Source organism: Arvicola amphibius, chromosome X (genome assembly GCF_903992535.2).
Source record: "Arvicola amphibius chromosome X, mArvAmp1.2, whole genome shotgun sequence".
NCBI lineage: Eukaryota > Metazoa > Chordata > Mammalia > Rodentia > Cricetidae > Arvicola > Arvicola amphibius.
The window spans coordinates 117,384,194-117,403,150 of record NC_052065.1 but is presented as its reverse complement, the minus strand read 5'-3'; the positions used below and the strand labels follow the sequence as shown (position 1 = coordinate 117,403,150).

Below are 18,957 nucleotides of genomic sequence, written 5' to 3'. Positions count from 1 at the left end.
AGAGTTAATGTTTTGTGAATCCTAAGACCTGTGTGTTATGAGAAAGATCTAAGCAAGTTTATAAATGAGGAGATATTATTTACTTTACTTTGATGGATGTCTTCTGCTTTGGTAACAGTCACTACAGAAATGAGTTATTCTCACTCTGTGTATGTGTGTGTGTTGGTGTGTTCTGTCTGTCTGTGTGCACATGCATGCTTTGAATTTTCATCTCATTTAAGAATATAATCAAAGTCTAAAACTTTCTTTTATCTCTTTATCTGTGTTCATATATTCCCAATGATGTGAAAAATCTCTCCTCAGTCCCTTCATTGAATGCGTTTTTCATTTCTTCCATGCTACAGGGTAAACGTGGTCTGGGTATGAGTTTCGTGACTTTTGTCTTTGGCTTAGTTTCCCACTGCCCCTTGAGAAAGAGACTGAAGGTTAGCATGAGTGGTAGATCCATCATTCCCTGCCCACAGCAATCCAGAGGATTCGTTCTCATTGCTGCCCTGCTCCTGTCAGCCCTTGTGATTTGGAACGTCCCTATTTGCTTGAGATGAGCTATGGGGAACGAAATGGAAAGCTACCCATGAACTATTTCCTCACAGTCTGAGAAACTGTAAAAATATGATACCCAAGCACAAATGGATATTTCTATTATTTTAACTCTTCTCTTGGCAAGCTCTTGCTATCGACTGGTTTTTACTGTTCCTTTAACAGGTGGAGGATTTTTCAGATTCTAGATGCAACTAGGTAAGTAACAATGTATTTTTAGTTTAACTGAGCCTGAGGAAAGCTAGAAAATAAATAGACTACAATGGTCTGCCAGTTTAATTGCAACACAACAGAGTTAATTTATCACAGATACTTGTTTGAATTCAAAGTGGCTCGTAGTCTCAGGTCTAATGGCCGATCTCCCACTGGGAAGTGGGTGAAGATTTTAGCTTTCCCCTCCACTCCCAAGAGTTAGACTAAAACTGGGTGGCACAGAAGCGTCTGCCTAAGAAGATCCCCACCATCAACAAAGTCCTTACTTGTCCTAGGGTTGATGGTAGTTTACAGAGCAGTCGGACCAAAACATTGCCTATTGTGTTACATGTCTACAGAACAATTGGATCAACATGCCTATGGGGTTCCTCTACCTTGGTAGTGATGTTCACCAGTTTTGTATTTGGCTTATTTTAGGTATTGGCTCTAGAAATATTACCAGTGCCTCGGTTTTCTCTTCCTACCCACGATACCTCTCCTAGACTAAAGAAATCAGAGTGGGCAGGTGATGAGCTGGCATTCCTCCACTAGGACAGGCTCCTGTGAAAGAGATGACCAGTTCATTTTCAGGGGCTTGGCTTCCACAGTCATCTCAGGATCCTGTTAGACCTATCTAAGAACTGAGAAGAAGAAAGTAGGTTGATGCTATAGTCAGTTTTTCCAATTCTTGAAATAAAAGGTATAGACAGACATCAACACTTCATCACACATCACGGTGGGAGGGTATTTAAGATCCCAGATTGGATGTATGTCCTCGTGGCAAGAATGTTACATATTGCTACTACCTAGAGCAGTGACTTTGAGCAAGTGCCATTCCCACGATGAGCTTTGATTTGCTCACGTGTGAATAAACTTTGTGGATGGTTTTTAGGAGAGTGGTCAATGAGATGGGGGATTCGTTTCGCTGCTCTACAGTTGCATGGCAGCACTATTCAGACATACTCTTTATTTTATCGTGGTGCTGCGCAGTGGGGGGGCAGAATTTGTCAGAGATCCTTTCCACTGTCTCAGGGAGAGGGACGAGGAGTGCAGGTGGTGATATGGGAACGAAGCAGCTTTGGGTCAAATATTGACGGGGCCACTTTTGAATTCTGGGTGGACTGAGTGGATGATGGATGGAAACTGTTTGCCGGGCTAGCATATTTTTTTTCAGACACTGACAAAATAAGGAAGCAACAATTCATTTGGTAATCCTCATTGTATATTCAGTTTCATAAATGTGCAAGATTATGATTATCTGCCTCATAATTAACATTGCCTAAGCACTTGCTATTATTTGGCTGTCTGAATGGATTTTTGTAATCCAGAGGAAGAAGCGAACAATCAGTGCAATGCCACCACCCAAATGCCTGGTATTATTGCTATAACACATGCACAATTAGCACTGATACTAATTGCTTTAGACCAGAACCTCATTTGCTTTTCTATAGGCAGCAAAATATTAATTGCTCGAGTTTTTTCTCACTCGTTCACTTACACTTTGTCTCTCGTTCTCCTGACAACCAATTGAACCTGCTAAGATCTTTGTCGGGTCAAAGGTAAATGAGTTGGTTGGATTTCCAGTGAATCCTTTCGTGTGGAGTCGCCAAGCTTATGTTTGCAATAGCAGTCGATGTCTTGACCAGCCACGGGTTTGTCCTTTATGCCGTTTTAAGGAATAAAAGGATGATGGTGTGCCATCAGTTCTGCTGCTGCCTTCATTCTCCTCCCAGTCTCCTGCCTTTAACGTTATTGTCACTGAATCTGCATGCAGGCATTGTTAAAATTCCAGGCTGGAAGAAGCCTTTTTAAAGAGCATGCTGCCAAATTTCCCTCGGTTACCTGATGCCTTGATTATTACTAATCTGAATCTGAAAAACAACCACCTAATCAATGATGCCCACGCTTTATAACCAATTCAAACCATTGGGAACTAATGTAGTAAGCACATTTGAATGCTAACAGGTGGTTTGCAGTCACATAGATTTGAGGGTTTTTTTTTTTTTCAAAAAGATACCAAAATAGAATACTTGAATATGTCCTCATAAGTTTACCTAGATATACCCCGAAAGTTGATGATGTATGTTTAAAAGGAGATACTTAGTGCAAAGATATGCTAAGATATACTTTATCAGTACCACTACTCCGTTTCCTCAAGCATAGCTATCTAACATGAGTGTGGAGGTGTTAACTTCAGTGGCTGATAGTAGGGACTTTCAGCTTCAAATATAGAACCCGAGTCCCATCCTAGCACTACCATGGTCTCACTGTGTGACTTTGCGTAATTTATTTAGCCTTTGTTGCCTCTGGTTTTCTCAAATGCAAAATGTAGCAACATTTTAGAGCTCTGATGCAGAAGAAAGTGAAGCCCATGCCAGAAATAATATGCATGGATTCCGGCACCCCTGGGAAGAGTCAATGTGCAATGGTGGTTGTTAGCATCATTGGCTGGGGTACCCAGTGCCAATCTTATTCTTTACTAATGGTTAATCTTCTGGCGCTTTCTGATCCTTGCCCACATCCATGTGTGACTGGTCTCACACCCAATCCACAGGAACCACAATGGGAAGACTGCTTTTCCCAAAAGCTACTCGTGACCACCATTTGTTAGAATTTGATGGCTGCTTCTTAGCTCCAGTCATCCTGGCCATCTGAAGATTCCTGCACCGGAGCATAACTTCTTTTCCTGCAAAGTATTCACTGTTTATCTTTGTCAGGCACACACACACACACACACACACACACACACACACACACACACACACTCACACTATACACTATACACTAGTGAATGGGCACATACATTTGTTCCCTTTTCACCCCTTTAAATGTTGCAGCTTCTGCATTCATATCATTGATCTGTGTCTTCTCTCTTGTTATGTTGACTCCTTGGGTAATTTCATCTCTTCACGTAGTTTCACCTTTAACCCCTATACTAATGATTCCCAAACTGACGTCACCAATCCTTAATTCACTCCGGAGCTCTGGGCTAAGTCCAATTTTCAAATGCCTGCTGAGAATCTCCAGGGCAGGATATCCTAGGAGGCTGAAAGTATAGTCTGGCTTTGTCATCGCCTTAGGAAAGCAGAGGGAAGCTTCAGAAGTATTAAGAATTGACTAAAAGGAGCAAGGGTGAAATATTAGCGTAAGCAAAAGTAAAGGAGGTCGAAGTTAGCAAATTGACACAAAACCAGGCTTTCAGGGTAAGCATGATGGCAAAACAGAATCTGCTTTTATGATTGGAGTTGTCAATGCCAACTGGGTCCTTAAAAGTTGTGGTGCTTCTAGGGAAAAGGGAACAGCTTTCCTGATATAAATTGAATTCATTTTTGAGGTGCTGGGTGATTGGCATGTTTGCATGGAATGTTAATTAAAATCATCTTTCTTGGGAAACAAATGGTTATTATTTCAGTGTTTGTTATAAAAAATGGCACATGTCGAAGGGAAGAATGACCATATGAGCATTTTGACACTACTTGTGTGCATAGATGCACAGACATACTTATAGGCTGCATCAGGGGTGTCTGAGATGTTGCTTGTGAAAATATTTTTTTGTGAGGCAAGATTTTATATAATATAATATAGCCCAGGTGGCCTGGAATACTCACTTTCTGTAGCCCCAAGACAATTCAGAACTTGTAGTGATCATTGATTGAGGCTCAGTCTCGTGAGTTTGTTGGTATGAACTATCATGACAAGCTGCAAATAATTCTTTCAAGAGGTATGAAGATTTTTTCACTCATTCTGCAAACCATTTATGGAAAATGTCAGGATCTCTGTGGAGAAATGAGATTGTGAATACCATACCTCTAAATTCTCTGGCCTTAGACTCCTGATACATTTTCTTTTAGTTATTTGCAGATACATTGAGACCGTAACTTTGATGACAGTCTTATGAGCAGAGGAACTTCAGGGAATAAGGCAGATCCGAAGTGGGCAAAGGATGTGCATAAATTCGAATTACAAATTGATTGCTTCCTTTAAATTTTCGTAATATTGAGTTGCTTTGGGGGTTTTACATTCCAAGTGGGCTCATCAGTGTTTCAGGCCAGATGAATGATTGTGTCTAACCCTAAAATTTAATTAGAGCAAAGGGATAGACAGATCTTGGTTAATGTGGTGTGCTGCCAATAGGAGACCAGGCTATAAACAACTCCTCCCATAGAAACTATGGTCTCAGCACTGCTATCATTAGTAGAGAATAATATCACTTTTTTGGATGGGTGGCCCTACTCCATAGTCCCAAGGTACTTCCTGTGTTATGTGGTACACGGAGGCCAGCTTAGCTTCCAAATACATTGAGAGTTTTGCGCTCACAATTGAACATCGTATTTCCTTTTAGAGCTCTGCATGGCTATGGATTTGCAGGCCTCACTTCCAAGTGCTCTTGTCAGAGCTCTCTACGTCAAAGTCTTCTTTGTAGCCCTTTTCAGATCCCAAGGTCCAATCCCTGATTGAACTACTGCAGCTGAGAGCTGTTCTGGCTATCTCGCAATCCCCGCCTGTAGTTTATTCTACAATGCTCTTCAGATATTACATGCCACAGAAACTCGCGTAGTAACCCTATATAGAAATTCCTCACGTTCTCTTTTCCTTGCCTTCAATGAATTTAGAAGCATTGCTGAATTAGACACATTATCTTATTCTTGCCGGATGTCAGAACATTAAAAACCAACTCCTGAATTCAGCCTTTAATAACTTTTCCTCACAGATCTAATCATCCTCATCCAGCTTCTCATATCTTCCTCAGATTTGTTCATTCACTGTGTATGTATTGAGCACTTCGCATCCTCTGAGATAAACAAGCTTGCACCCTGTCCATATGTTTCTTATGGCATATGTGTATACACAGAAGCAGGTGTCCGAGGCAATCAAAGCCACAGCATGTGGATATGCTAGTTCTAGAGAGTGGCCAAGGCCGTGAAGGAAATATCAACTGGATTTGAGGTAAAATTTGCTCCTTGCTTTTGTGGGCTTTGCACGTTGGTCCCTTTCATTCCCTCTGCCTCCTGCTTTCTGGACTTCAATCCCAATTCTCATTGGCTCTTTCTGCCCACTCTACCATTAGCAGCAGAGTCCTTATGTACAGTCTAGCACAGACCCTTGCCACACATCTGCTCCACACTTTCCTTGCCCTCTTTATCATTAGAATTGGGCCATATCCCTCCTTTGCGTATTATAGAATATGAATGATCCTTCTAGCCTCTTAGGGATACTTCTTTTTATCACTTTGAGTATTCTTGTTACTCAAGGCGTACTACCTTTAAAAGAAAGACAGAAGCATTAAAAGTTAAAAAGCATGTTGACTTTACCTGCTTCTGTTTGTGTCAGGATCTTTCTTGTTCTGTAGCCCAGGCTGCCTTTCTCAAACCTGAAGGCTTCCCTCCCTTCACGTGCCAAGGGCTGAGATAGCAAGCATGTGGGGCCAAGCCTAACCTTGGCTCTGCCTGTTTCTGTAGTGGGAAGAGCCCCCGTTGGGAACTGGAAAACGTGAACTGCGAGTTTAACTGTCATAACTTTAGCCACCCTGCTTCTTCCCTCCCAGCTCATTTCCTCATGAATAAAACTCATGTTCAAATCACATGACCCCACAGGGTCTTTCAAGCTCCAAAGTGGTACAATTCGTTGTTTTCAGAGATGTGGACCCAAATCTCTTTCCAGCATTCTGTTTAATTGTGTAAAGTAGATATGTAGGGGCCAGTTTCCTGGTGTATCAGAACTACTTAGATTAAACATACATTTTCTTGCAAAAGCCAGCTTTACAGTTCTTGTAAATGTCACAGGAAGTTAAAGCACTGCTTCTGGTTCGAACTTCTGCCAGCGAGGGTGGCTGACAATTCAGATCCACAAATGCAACTGTCAGCTTCTTTAATGCGAGTATCGGAAATCCAATATCTCCCCAGCTTGCCCATGGGGAATCTTCCAAAAGAACCAAACGCCAATGAAAGAAAGGACTGAATCGGGAGTGGGCACCCAAATAATTTAGTATAGGTGTTGCAGGTCAGTGATTTAGGTGCCAAGAAAGGCATGTTAACCGTGGAAGGCCTCTCAGGATCCAGGGAGCAATCCTTCTGTCGCTTCTCTTGGGTTGCAATCCGAGCTCAGTTAGATCCTCAGGTGAGAGTTAGAAACTTGCCATCTCTGACTTCCCTGAAGCCTTCGGATAATAACTTCTCTATGTACATGCAATTAATTAGACACTGGGAAGACACGCAGCTCAAGTGAATCCTGTCTTGTACTTCGACATGCAGTTAATTATATCTGCTTGTCGTGCTTGCTTGCTTGATTGCCTTTGGCTTTTGTATATGTGGCGTGTGTGTGTGTGTGTGTGTGTGTGTGTGCGCGCGCGCGCGCACACACACACACACATAGCAAGGAGATATTGTGCATAAATAAAATGGAGAAGATGTACTCACAAGTTAGAAATTACTAGGGTAACTTTTGTTCCCTTTCTGAATTTGAAGTGTTTCCTATTTTATAAATGGCTCTTCTGTAATCTTAAAATCATACCTAGACCCCTTTGCCCACAAAAATGTATCACCATGGGCTTCCTGTTTCATCTTCTCCATTGGCTCACTGTTGTTTTCTAGACAGCTCATCCCCCAGCATCAATTAGACACCGATGTTGTTAGAGGACTTCATCCCCCAGCATCAATTAGACACCGATGTTGTTAGAGGACTTCTTCAAGACCTCGTGTGCTTCGAAAACTTTTTGGACTTTCCTGGTTCAAGTGATATGGGGACTAAATACCATTCATAAAAGGCAGTTAGGGGCACCTTGTTCATTTTTCTTGGAATTTCTATGCTTTCCAACTTGATATCTGCCACCCATAGGGTATAGCTTACTGTCTCTTTTCTGGAAACTCTTGTTCATTTGTCAGGAGACTTAAAAGAAGATTGTTCTACATGTGCAGATGTGGAACGCCACTCATATTAAACTGGCATAAATGTGTCTTTGTGTGGCCTTTGCTGATTGTTTTTATATTAAAACATAAAGGCCCATGGGTGTATACAAGGAGATTATGCATAGTCTTCCTCACATTTTCATATGACTTGATTTGACAGTGGCATAGATGATGTATTGAAAGGAATAAAAAGTAGAGGAAAGAAATAAACATTGTATATTTCTCTAAGTAGGAACCATTTTCTGACTAGAAATACGTTTTAGGCGATAAGCTGCTTTTGAATCTGTGTAGGAGAATATAGAGCCCATGATATCCTTTGGATTTGATAACTTCTTGAAAATAATGGGAATTAGTGTCTGGTTACATAAACATAGAAGACATGAGAAAGTCACCAAGGATGAAATAACCAGTCTCAAAAAATAATAAGGTGTAATTGTCTTCGATGCTAGGATCTTATAAGAAAATGAAATAGAGTAAGAGGGTTTGGGTAGCTTAAGTTTCTCTGAAAAACCACAGGATGTATTACCGAAGGCCCATGTCATTCAGTACTCCCCACTCATGGAGTGTTATGCAAAGCTGTGCACCAGGAGGCTTAAGCCTCATTACTACTTTCTATATGAGCAGCTTCAGTGTCTCCTTTACGGTGCTCATAAAATACTTGGAAGTAAAATAATACTCTTAGAGCTGATTTTACATTCTGCCTACGTAAACCATGGTTTACTTTGAATCCCTGAGAATTGCATTTGTAATTGAAGAGCACAATGAAAGCTGGATGACTCGGGGATGGTCCTGCTTTTCAACCTCTGAGACTGAAGAGAAACAGATGCTAACTTTTGGTAGATATGGGAAAACCAAGTAGGGCTCCACAACTTGGTGATTACCCAACACTCTGGCTGAGAATTATATATTTTTAGTGCCACATACACTAGAAAAACTAATGACATGCACCTCTATATTTTTTGGAGGTATAAGACTCTTTTTATTATTGTGCATTCATACAAAGAACATAAAACCGTATTAGAGAGTAAATAGGAGTATAAACATAACAGAAATTAATTGGAAAAATAAAATATTCTATTAACAAAGAAATACTGATTGTGAAGATTTTGGGTTCCACCTCAGCCATGTCAGAGTCCTTTGTTGGTGCCACAAAAAAGGTGGCAGGGTGCCAAAATCTGTATATATGCTATACTCATCACAACACTGGAGGGTACAAGACTCGGAAGTAATGGGTTTGGCCCAGATGTTCTTTTCTTGAGTGAACTTGCGTGAATCAATACAGCTTTCAACATCTCCCCAATTTGTGAATCTTAAGAAAAGACACACACAAAATGAGCTTAGAATTGTCCTTTTCAGTGAGTTTCTACAATCTTGAGGGCTGTATGGGAAAGTCCGGGGCTAAGGCCCATCCCACATGTGACACCAGCCTTGGGGTAAAGCTCTCTGCTCCTTCCCTATCTTTTAAAATTTTTTGCACCTCCATATTTTTAAGATTTGTTTTTATTCTGTGGGTGAAGGGGGATTGCGCCTGTGTGCGTGTGCCTCCTATGCATCTGCAGGTGCCTGCATTTACCCAGCAGGGGGCACAGAACTTTCTGACAGGCAGTTAGGAGCTACAGAGCTTGGGTACTGGAAATTGAACTCCCACCACCTGGAAGCGCAGGAAGCACTCTTAACTGTTAAGCCATCTCTCCAGTTCCTACTTCCGTGTTTTAAATGCTACAAAATGACTCTGGCAGTATTGTCCTTGAAGATGTCTGTAACTGCCAAAAAGCACTGTCTCCTTACCTTCTTTTGGCTTCTGGCCAACTACTGTCATTACTGACAAATCTGCTTTAAGCTTTATGTTGATATGTGAAATCAGCATAAAGATGCTTCAAACCATGCGGTATAGCTCTTAATTAACATGTAAACTTTTATTAGGACAGTTTAGAATATAGCCCTTTTTATTTTGTCAGTATAATGAAGTAAATTTTCATTTCTGCTGTCTTACAGCGAGTAAATCTGTAGAATGTTAGTATAGCCCTTTGAATCAAGTCAAGGAAAGACTGTTATAAGCAAGGATAGGGTGAATGGTAGGAGAACCCGAAGTTCATTGCGTTCTCTTTCCTGGCTATTGTAAATGGTCTCTACGACTTTCTTTTAGTGATTCCATTTGTTCTAGAACGACCCTCAGTAAAATGCAGTTAGTAAAGTTGGTTTTAGATAGTAAGAAGAAGTCAATGTTAGAAATTTAACTCTTACTATGATTCTAGCACCTTGATTTTGGAAGCAATGACATGACCAACAGGTGTTTTCTTGAGCAGCTACTTCCTCTCCCAAGAACTGTGCCAGTCGCTGAGGGGCAGAGGTCAATTACAGAACGATAATGCTGTCATTTAACTTCTAGTTGAACTGGGAAGAGAAGGCCAGTGTTGTGGTAGACTCCAATATGTGTCTGCTAATATGAAGGCACATCCTTCATGCTTCAAAAGCTCTGTGTTAGTCTGAGATTGAGTCAGAAGTCACCAGAGAAGCAACTGTTGAGTGATTTTCTGTAGTTAGCACTGGAACTGTTACACTCACCTTTCCCTCACATTTAGCTTGCTTTGCAGTTTTGGAACAGTTCACATACGTCCACACTTACACACACTTGCCACTTTTTAAAGGCAGTGAGAAAAGGGATTTAACTTCCAGGTACATAGCTGTTACAGGAAGTGCGATTTGAATGCCGCACCAGACTAGAGCAGCATTGTTCTCGTTTGTCAAACTGTTTGGAGGAGCCAGCCTTAACTTCCTTTCTTTTCCCTTTGTGAAGCATGAGGTCTATTGCTGAGACAATAGAAAAGATTCGTTGCCTGTTAGCCAAAAGATTCTTAATAGGCTCTGAACAGAGAATTAAGGTAGCCTTCTGGGAGCTTATAATCTAAAGCAGACAACACACGGAAAAGGATATGTGTCACAGCTGAGACTGTCGTTTCCCTTCTCACAGAAATACAAAGAAAGCAGGAAGTAGCGAGTCATATTCTACAGGAATGGCAAAATCTCCCACAGAGTGTTCTCTCTTTTGGTGACTCTTTAAGTCGAGTATAGCATGTACTAGATTATAGTGCTGCATTAAGAAGTAAGCATGAGAAAGCAAGCAATATCCTTTCCCCTTTCTTCCTCTCTTTCTCAGTCAACAAGTTACATTGGAAGTTATGGATTAACTTAAAATTGGAGTCATGATTTGCCATGGGAAAATATGTGCAGCATTTCAAATACTCTATGGTCAGGCTCAACCAGAGAGTAGAAGAGGTATCATAAAAATTCAGTTAAGAAACTATCCCGGAGATATTTTCTAATCTAGAGGAGAAAGTAATATCTGTGGAGTAATAAAGATACTTATTGCGACTCTTTTAGCAAAAAGATACTTTATCACAACGTGACCAAGGCTTGAATCTGAGGCAATGCAGTAAAATAATGAGGCTCTACTAAGTCTTTTGTTATAAGGTATGATCACTTGTGATCCACCTATTGTACCAGACTAAGAGGCATGTACATGAGAAACGGTAGGAATGAAGATAAAGGGAGATAGACAAAATACCAGGAGGCCTGAGTCAGGCATGGACAAAGACCAATAATCGAAAATCAGCCAATCCAGATTATAGTCCAACTCTTGTTCTTAAATTCAGAGAGACCTTTGTCAGGTCACTTGTCTCCTGGTCTCATTTATCCATCTGTAAAATGAGGGGCTATGTTAGAAAATGACATCGTACTTCCTGTGAGTGCTGCATAGAGGGAAATAATATCCACAGAGTCAAAAAGGATTAATAGGGAGAAAACATGCGCAGGCAGCTTCGCAGTTCGACAGAAGCTGTGTATGTGCATAGGCCAGTTTCATAGGAAATAACAGGACAAGATAAAAACCGTGTGCACCGGTGAACCTTAAAGTGCTCCAGCTAGATGCGCAGAACTATCTCATTACTTTCAGTATTGCCATGGCAATTGACTGCTTTACACCCTCGGGCAGCCACGGGAGTTCCTAGGGGATGCTGATAAGGCCTTCTAGTCAGCCTGGTTGCCTCTCCTTCCTTCATAGGCTCAGAAGGATGGGCGAGTGAAGATCTACAAATGATCTACAAATGATCTACAAATGATCGTTGTTGCCCAGTGGGAGGAGGAAGAAGTCATTTGCCAAGCTTTGTACCTATGATCATTATCCTGGATTCTGCCCTCCAGTAGGACCCTCCCCCCTTTCAAGAGGAAAATACTGAGGACCTGCTGTTTGAACACCTGAGAGTGCAGGAAAGCTGATGACCCCCATGTTTATTCCCATGCAGGTTCTACCTGGATGCTGCCTTTAGCGTTCTGTGGGTAATTTAAAGCAGAATGTGTTTCCTGGTTTTGATAGTTAGCTTAGCACTTTTAAACTTGCGTTAATCTCATTTACAGAGTCATAGAACTGCTGACCATAATTAGGAAAAGCTGATGCTCCAGCCAGAGAATCACTTCAGTAAGAAGCTAATGATGTACTCAGTGAGGGAGGCAAAATGATGCAGCTTTTCAGATCAATTTTTAGGGTCTGGTTTGCCTTAATTTGGCCTTACAAGAAAGAAAATACTATGATATTTTTATTTGATTGCTACAATCTATCGTATCTCTCCCCCAAAACAATGCCCCCAAAATACCCCACCAGTTTCATCTGAGGGCATATAACTGATAGGAAGTAGCTCTGCCTCTACAAGAAGTGGTTAGGCATTGGTCTCTCTGTAGGCTCTGAGATACTGAGATACCATTAAGCATATATACAGATTTTCACATTTCAATGCTAGCAGGTATAGGAAGAGTATATGAAGACTAATCCTCCGGTCAAAGATACGTCGTTAGTGTAGCAGAATCTGCACTATGTCCATTGCTATAATTCCTCCCCACATGGAACCCCTGCTTTGAAGAGCAAAGACTCTACGGACAAAGACGAGGATGAGCATGGTGTGGAAAGTCTATAAGGAGAATGTTAGTTGAGGCACAGGCCACCTGCTTGTCGACATTTGAGGATGGTTGCCGTCAAGGGGTAATAGAGGATGCTGAAAGTCTTGTGTTCATGTACATCTCCAGGCTCTCATCTTCAAACTCTCTAGACGGCTATTAACCTACATCACATTCCTCAGCTCCACTGGCAAGTTTCCTTGCTATGTCGGACTTCTCACTAGAACTCAGATGTTGTAAGGTATTTCCCACCTTAGTAAATGACAACTCTGACCTTCCAGTTGCTCAAGTGGACATAGTCCCGTTCCTGCTAGCTTTTGGTCTCTTAGGTCACGTAGCCATGCCGTTAACAAAGTCAATCTACTTTCTCCTTCATTATGTTTTAGGAATCTGGCTGACTCTTGCCAACACCATGTGTTTTAAGTTCTTACATGGATTTCTATAAACCTGCTAGCTAGTTTTTCTGGTCTACAATTGATCTTCTACAGTCTAATTTGTTAATGTCTTCTGACAAAGTCTTGCTATATAATCCAGTCTGGCCTGGAACTTGGGGCAGTCCCCCTGCCTCTGCCTGCCAGGTCCTGGGATTATGAATGTGAGCCACACCCTCCTTCAACTCTTCTGTCTACCTAGTTATGCCTCAGTATGGACCCTTTAAAGTATCAATTCATTGCATGCATTCATTGCATCCCAGTGCCTCCTTACCACATTCGAGCTACAATGAGTCTGCCCCCTGTTCCCACCCCTTCTCTGACATCTGACTTTTACTCAGCCCCATGCCCATGTCTCTTTAATCACACTAGTCTCTTCTTCGCTTTTTCTCCTTCTATGCAGTGTTTTTAATTCTTTTATAGTTTCTTGCGATCTATTTTCAACATTCAAGCCCCCCCCCAACTCTTCCGTAGCCACCTGTACCCTACCCACGCTACTAATCCAACCCCATCCCCATCAAGTCCAGTGTGTTAGGCAACTACTCCTGGCCATGTGCTTGCCCTGAGGATTACAAGTGTAACCCCTGGCCCTGCAGTGTCTCATGTACCTAGTCACCCCGGTGATGAGCCCATGATGCTATCCTAGGTGTTACACCATTGAGGAAGGTTGTCTCTCCCTCTCTCAGTAGCAATCAAATGAAAATAGGTCCCCAGCTAGGGATGGGGCTTCGTGCTCACTTCCTGTCCTCCATGCTGGGATTTGGTCTGACCTGAGTTTGTGCAAGCCTTCTGTGCACTCTCCCAGTGGCTGTGGGTGCATGTGTTTACCTTGCATTTTGTGTCTGGAGAAACTGTTTCTTTGCCGGCAGTCACCTACCACCTCTGGCTCTTCCGATCTTTCCTTCCTCTCTTCCACACAGGTCCCTAAGCCTTGGGGGCAGGGGTGTGTGTGATAGATATCCCATTTAGAGCTGAGCACTCCCAACTCTCTTAGCCTCTGTGTGCTGACATTTGTGGTCTCTGTGTTAATTGTTATCTGCTTCTTCGGGTTTTTTTTTTTTCTTCTTAAATTACCAGGACTTCTTGCAACATCAGGAGCTTGTACTTTATCCTCTTTATCCTAGGAAACTCTTGGTCAAGATATCCAATGTATTTCTCAATAAACGCCCTATTCTGCTATAAGCAACCACACTGCTTTTTAAAATAAAAGCCACTGGACCTGGATAGTGGGAGGTCTCTGCTGCCTTTTAAGGGAGAGGTTGCAGGCAGGTGGCACAAGCAGATCCAGGTTGTTTTTCTAATTGTTTATCTCCCTTAATAGTCTGTGCTTCGTGAGCCTGATACTAATGCCTCATTGACCATGTGTCATCCCTCCCTCTGCTTGGCACTCAGTAGATAGTCGGTGTTTACATAAGAGGACAAATATCTTGTTTTTTAAACATTTCGTTACATAAAAATACATTGTGATTGATGTCTCAGTGTTTTTCCAGGGATCTCTGATTTCTTTCCCGATTCATTTCTTGAGTGCTGGTTTATGTTACACTGTTACACAGGCAGTTTGGAGGCTTATGCTATGTGCAGGTTAGAAGGCAAGGTTAAATGAAACCATCCTCTTTCTCTTAGGGAGACAGGACGATCGCAAGTGTCTGCTGGTCTATTTATTTAAGTGCCCCACTTTTCTTTTAAAAGTCCCCCTTTGAGACATTGGAAATGGTTATTTAAATTCACAAAATATCTATGATATCAAGCAAAACTGTTAATGACTTTACGATGAGCTATTTAACAGGTGATTCAGACAGTTAACACTCACTAGTGAAAAATACAAGTAATGTGAGCTCCCCAATAATGCCACTTGGTTGACCCTTTATTTCCCCTCCTCACTTTCATTGGAAAGTACATGCAGGAATGGCACTGTTCCTTCTTTAAGGCTCTGCCCTCTGCAATCTTACCCTAGCCACCAGCTACAGAACAGGTTGGCCTTCTTTGTATCTAATTATTCTACAACCTATTGACATCAGTGGTAAATTCTTCTTTCTTTTGATGTCCAAGAATTGTGTAAAGGTCACTTCTGCAATGTGGGCCCCTAAGCCAATTGCTGGGAAGTCTTGGCAGGACTCTACACCCATCGCCAACATGGTTTTTTCAAGTAACTCTGCCTGCAACTGTCCAGTAATCTATTTTAAGCTCTCCACTTCCAGAAAGGGATTGTGATATGTATCCTTTCAATGCTGGCTACAATCTGAAGATGCTACCCCACGTGTTGGATGTCTACATTCATCATGTAAGATTCTCATTAGCGTAACTCCTGAGATAGGTAGCCGCACCATGCAGAATAAACAAAGTTACACACAACCTACAAAAAGAGGGTTTTTCCCCTATTCTATGAATCTTATAAAAGTATATACTTTACTAATATACTTGCCAAGGAGTGATGAAGCTGGGCATCATGGGAGAGGAGTGCATGGGAAGGTGAAACGTGATGCACAGACCTTTGAAAACACCCCCCAGCTCCCAGGGGATGGAATAGAGAGCTAAAAGTGCAGACGGATGCTGTGCTTTTATGTGATATAATCCAGTCTGAACAAAATGGAGTCAATGGAAAGGAACCCATGTTGCCTGGGGCTGTAGAGAGGACTAGCCACAAAAAAAGGCAACTGCGGGTTTTCAAAAACAAGTGAGAGTTTGCCCTGACAGAAGATGGGGAAGTGTGATCCACTTAGAGGAAGCAGCTTTGGCAGATCCCAGAGGCAAGAACAAGTATGGCAGACCTGAGAGAGCTGCTGGCACGGTACTTAGGAGATATGTAAGGCTGAGCTCCATCATGGAGGCCCTAAGAAGGCATGAGGAGATGGAGACTTGATTTGGAAGGCAATAATGAGCTATCTAATGTGATGCAACAAAGAGATAAGTATCGGGTTCGTTGTCAAACATAGAAGATAATTGGCTCAGTTGGAGATCAGAGAAGGAGAAAGGTGTTTCATTTGATATTCATTGCCCTGTTCTGCTCATAGCCAACCAATCTTCCCCCATAAGGAAAGAGATGGTAGTGAGAATGAGTAGGGAGTGGTCTACCCCATCCCAGGGGTGAATAAGCTGCAATCCCATTGCTCCTTCTGATGGCTGCCTCACTGAGTAACAGGGGAGGTGAGGGAGTGTGTGTGTGTGTGTGTGTGTGTGTGTGTGTGTGTGTGTGGGGGGTGGGGTAAAAGCTCCTTGTTTCTAAGCAAAAGCCCTCGGTAGGAGACTGTTTGTAATCATGCCTAAAATTATTTCATTATTGGAACCTGTGTTTGATCTGTGATTAGGAACTGGATGAATGAATCAAGCAATCAACCACTGAAATTGCAACCATAAATTGTTCTATAAACAACTGGCTTCCCCCACCCCAGGCAAGGAACTTAAAAACAGATGTTTTTCCTGTTGTTCTTTTCCCTGGTGGGTTTTAGCCAGTACTTTTGAGCCTTGCACAAGCCAGAGAGCAATTCCTGCCAGCTGCAGTGTCTCCATTTCCCTCACATCTGGATTACGTGTGTTCTACCTTGTTAGACGAAGACAAGACACCTAGGGAGTAGGAAATCGTTAAAAATGTGCAACTTATTAAGATGTGTCCAGTGAAGGTGAAGGGGTTTACTTTAACTACAGTTGATGGTAGAGAATAAAGAGAAAGTCCTTAGGAAATGTTTGCCTTTTGAGTAGCTTATCCCATGTAGCCTTGGTCCCACTGGGTTTTACTAACTAGTCTAAATGCCACTGTCTATATATATTTCCCCAAGAAAACTGTATTGTTTATTGACTTTTTCTTGTCTGGAACAGCAATGTACCTTTTGACAGATCTAGTAAATAACCATACATTCTAAATTAGTTCTAGATTTCATGTTGCTGAGACTTTAATATCAACTAGCGCATTCATATTCCAACCACAACCTGCCTTGCTCCCATTATGCTTTGAGACACCCAGGTGAGAACAGCTTGAGGTATTTCCCCATCAACTGTTTAATGTTATGAGGTAGCACTGAGCAACTACTCCAAAAGTGTCATTATCTTTTTTGTTATAATGGATAACTCAAAACGTATGTACATTACAGCGTAGAAGGTTCCTTAAGGATCTATCCAAACCCAAACACAAGGGCAAGGCTCACAGAAATCCATTTTCTTGCCCTTTCTTCTCAGCTAGTCACGAACAGAAGCAGAGGTATAAGTCACATTTGTAACACAGGTGTTTTGTCTCAACAGACAAAACCAGCATGTCGCCTGTCGCGATGGAGTAACTCCACTACCATGTTCAGAAGTACACATTCATGCCGCTTTAAGAGTTCGTGTAGCTGTTTTTTGCCATAGCGTGGTTCTGGGGCAATAACTCAAATCTTCATGCAGAAGACATGTTCTGCCACTGAGATACACCCAGGCCCTAGCCACAACATCTTGAATGTCCCTTCCACTTTTGCTGCTAGTAGTACTGGTGGCATTTGAAATGCCATTGTGTTGTAGCATAGTCGAATATGGATTCTCTCTTTGTAGAAATAGAAGTGAGGAAGGTTTTATCTTCTTTCTTACTTCCTTAAAATTTTGTCAGTAAAAATGAACATATTCTCCACATAAGACTGCTTCAGGATCAGAATAGACTTAAGGTGTAACGTGCAGTTCTAGAAGACAACCAAATGGAAGATTCTAGGTCAGAAATAGATGCTGATAGTCTCTTAAATTACAAAAAAAAATATTGAAAAGAAACTATAGTTACTGAGAGACTCCTAGAAGAAGGAAGATAACGGGAAGAAGGTAAGGAAGAAACTTCTATATGAAGAACTAACAAAAGCAAAGTATCTCTGCATGCCGACCCACCCCTGCCAAACCCAGAATTCTCTGGGACAAACAATTGCTACTTGACTATATAATGACCCTAGGTCTCACAGAGCTGCAGTTGTTGGCGGCTTAGGAGTGAGTGTGCCTCAAGAAACTGAAGACTTCTCATTTCTTAGGCACAATGCCAACTTAGGGTTTTATATTACAGGTCAACAATTATGGCCTGGGACCAATCTAATTCACTGCACACATCCCCCAGCTCCAGATCCTGAAGATGAAGCCCAGGGCTTCACAGTCACATCGTCAGCCCCATTTGCATGGGTTTTGTTTGGTTTCGTTAGGATCTATAAACTAAGAACAATTTGCATATTTTCAAATGAGTCAATAAAATCCCCCGAACACTATTTTGTGACACTTGAAAATTTTATGGCATGCAAAGTTGAGTGTCCGTAAATATAGTCTTGTTGGAGCACAGCCATGCATTAATGTGCATGGTGTCTGCGGGTGCTTTTGTGCTGTAGCGGTAGAGTCCTCAAATGTGAAAATATTTCCTATCTGGCCCTTCCTAGAAAATCTATTGTCAACTTCAGCTTTCAATCGAAGTAGCTTCCTGATGGAGAAGATTTCAATTGCTTCCCCCGGGGCCCAGCTCTTCACTACAAGGGTACTGAGCCACACCAACACTCTGGGTCACTGTGACTCAGTTCACTGACTTGCTCTTTTTAACCACCATTATTTTTTTTTGCAACTGAGTTAGAAATGCACAATCTTAGCTTATAGTCTAATTATAAATTATATTCTATAAAGATGTGTCAAATGTTTAAGTGTTCTAAAATGTAATATCAAGTTTCCCAGTATTTCTCAGGGAGATTAAGGGGACAATTTGGTATTTGCCCTTTATAACGATCTGCTTCATATAAATAAAAGCAAGTAATTTGGGGTCTGAAGAAGGCTGTTGCAAGGTATATTTTGAATCGATTAGCTGCAGTTAAAGCTGAATGGTCAAATCAGCAATTTGACTTCAAAATGAGCTGTAGATTCTATTTTCTTAATGCCTCTATACCAACAGCTTTGATATTGAGTTGGTTGTGGGGCAGACTATTATATGTATCAGTTTGAGCTAATTATTCATTGTGGTGTCT

General features: G+C 41.6%; 1 protein-coding gene across 2 annotated transcripts in view; it reads left to right on the top strand.

Moving 5' to 3' along the window:
* The window catches only part of Hs6st2 (heparan sulfate 6-O-sulfotransferase 2), a 277,086-nt gene that overhangs the window by 205,891 nt on the left and 52,238 nt on the right, over nucleotides 1–18,957 (top strand). The window contains exon 3 of one of the 2 annotated variants that reach the window (XM_038317323.1): nucleotides 706–738. The exons of the other annotated variant lie outside the window; for it this stretch is intronic. Within the exon in view, the coding sequence (XP_038173251.1) occupies nucleotides 706–738 (33 nt within the window). The remainder of the gene's footprint in view (nucleotides 1–705; nucleotides 739–18,957) is intronic. 2 annotated transcript variants of the gene reach the window in all.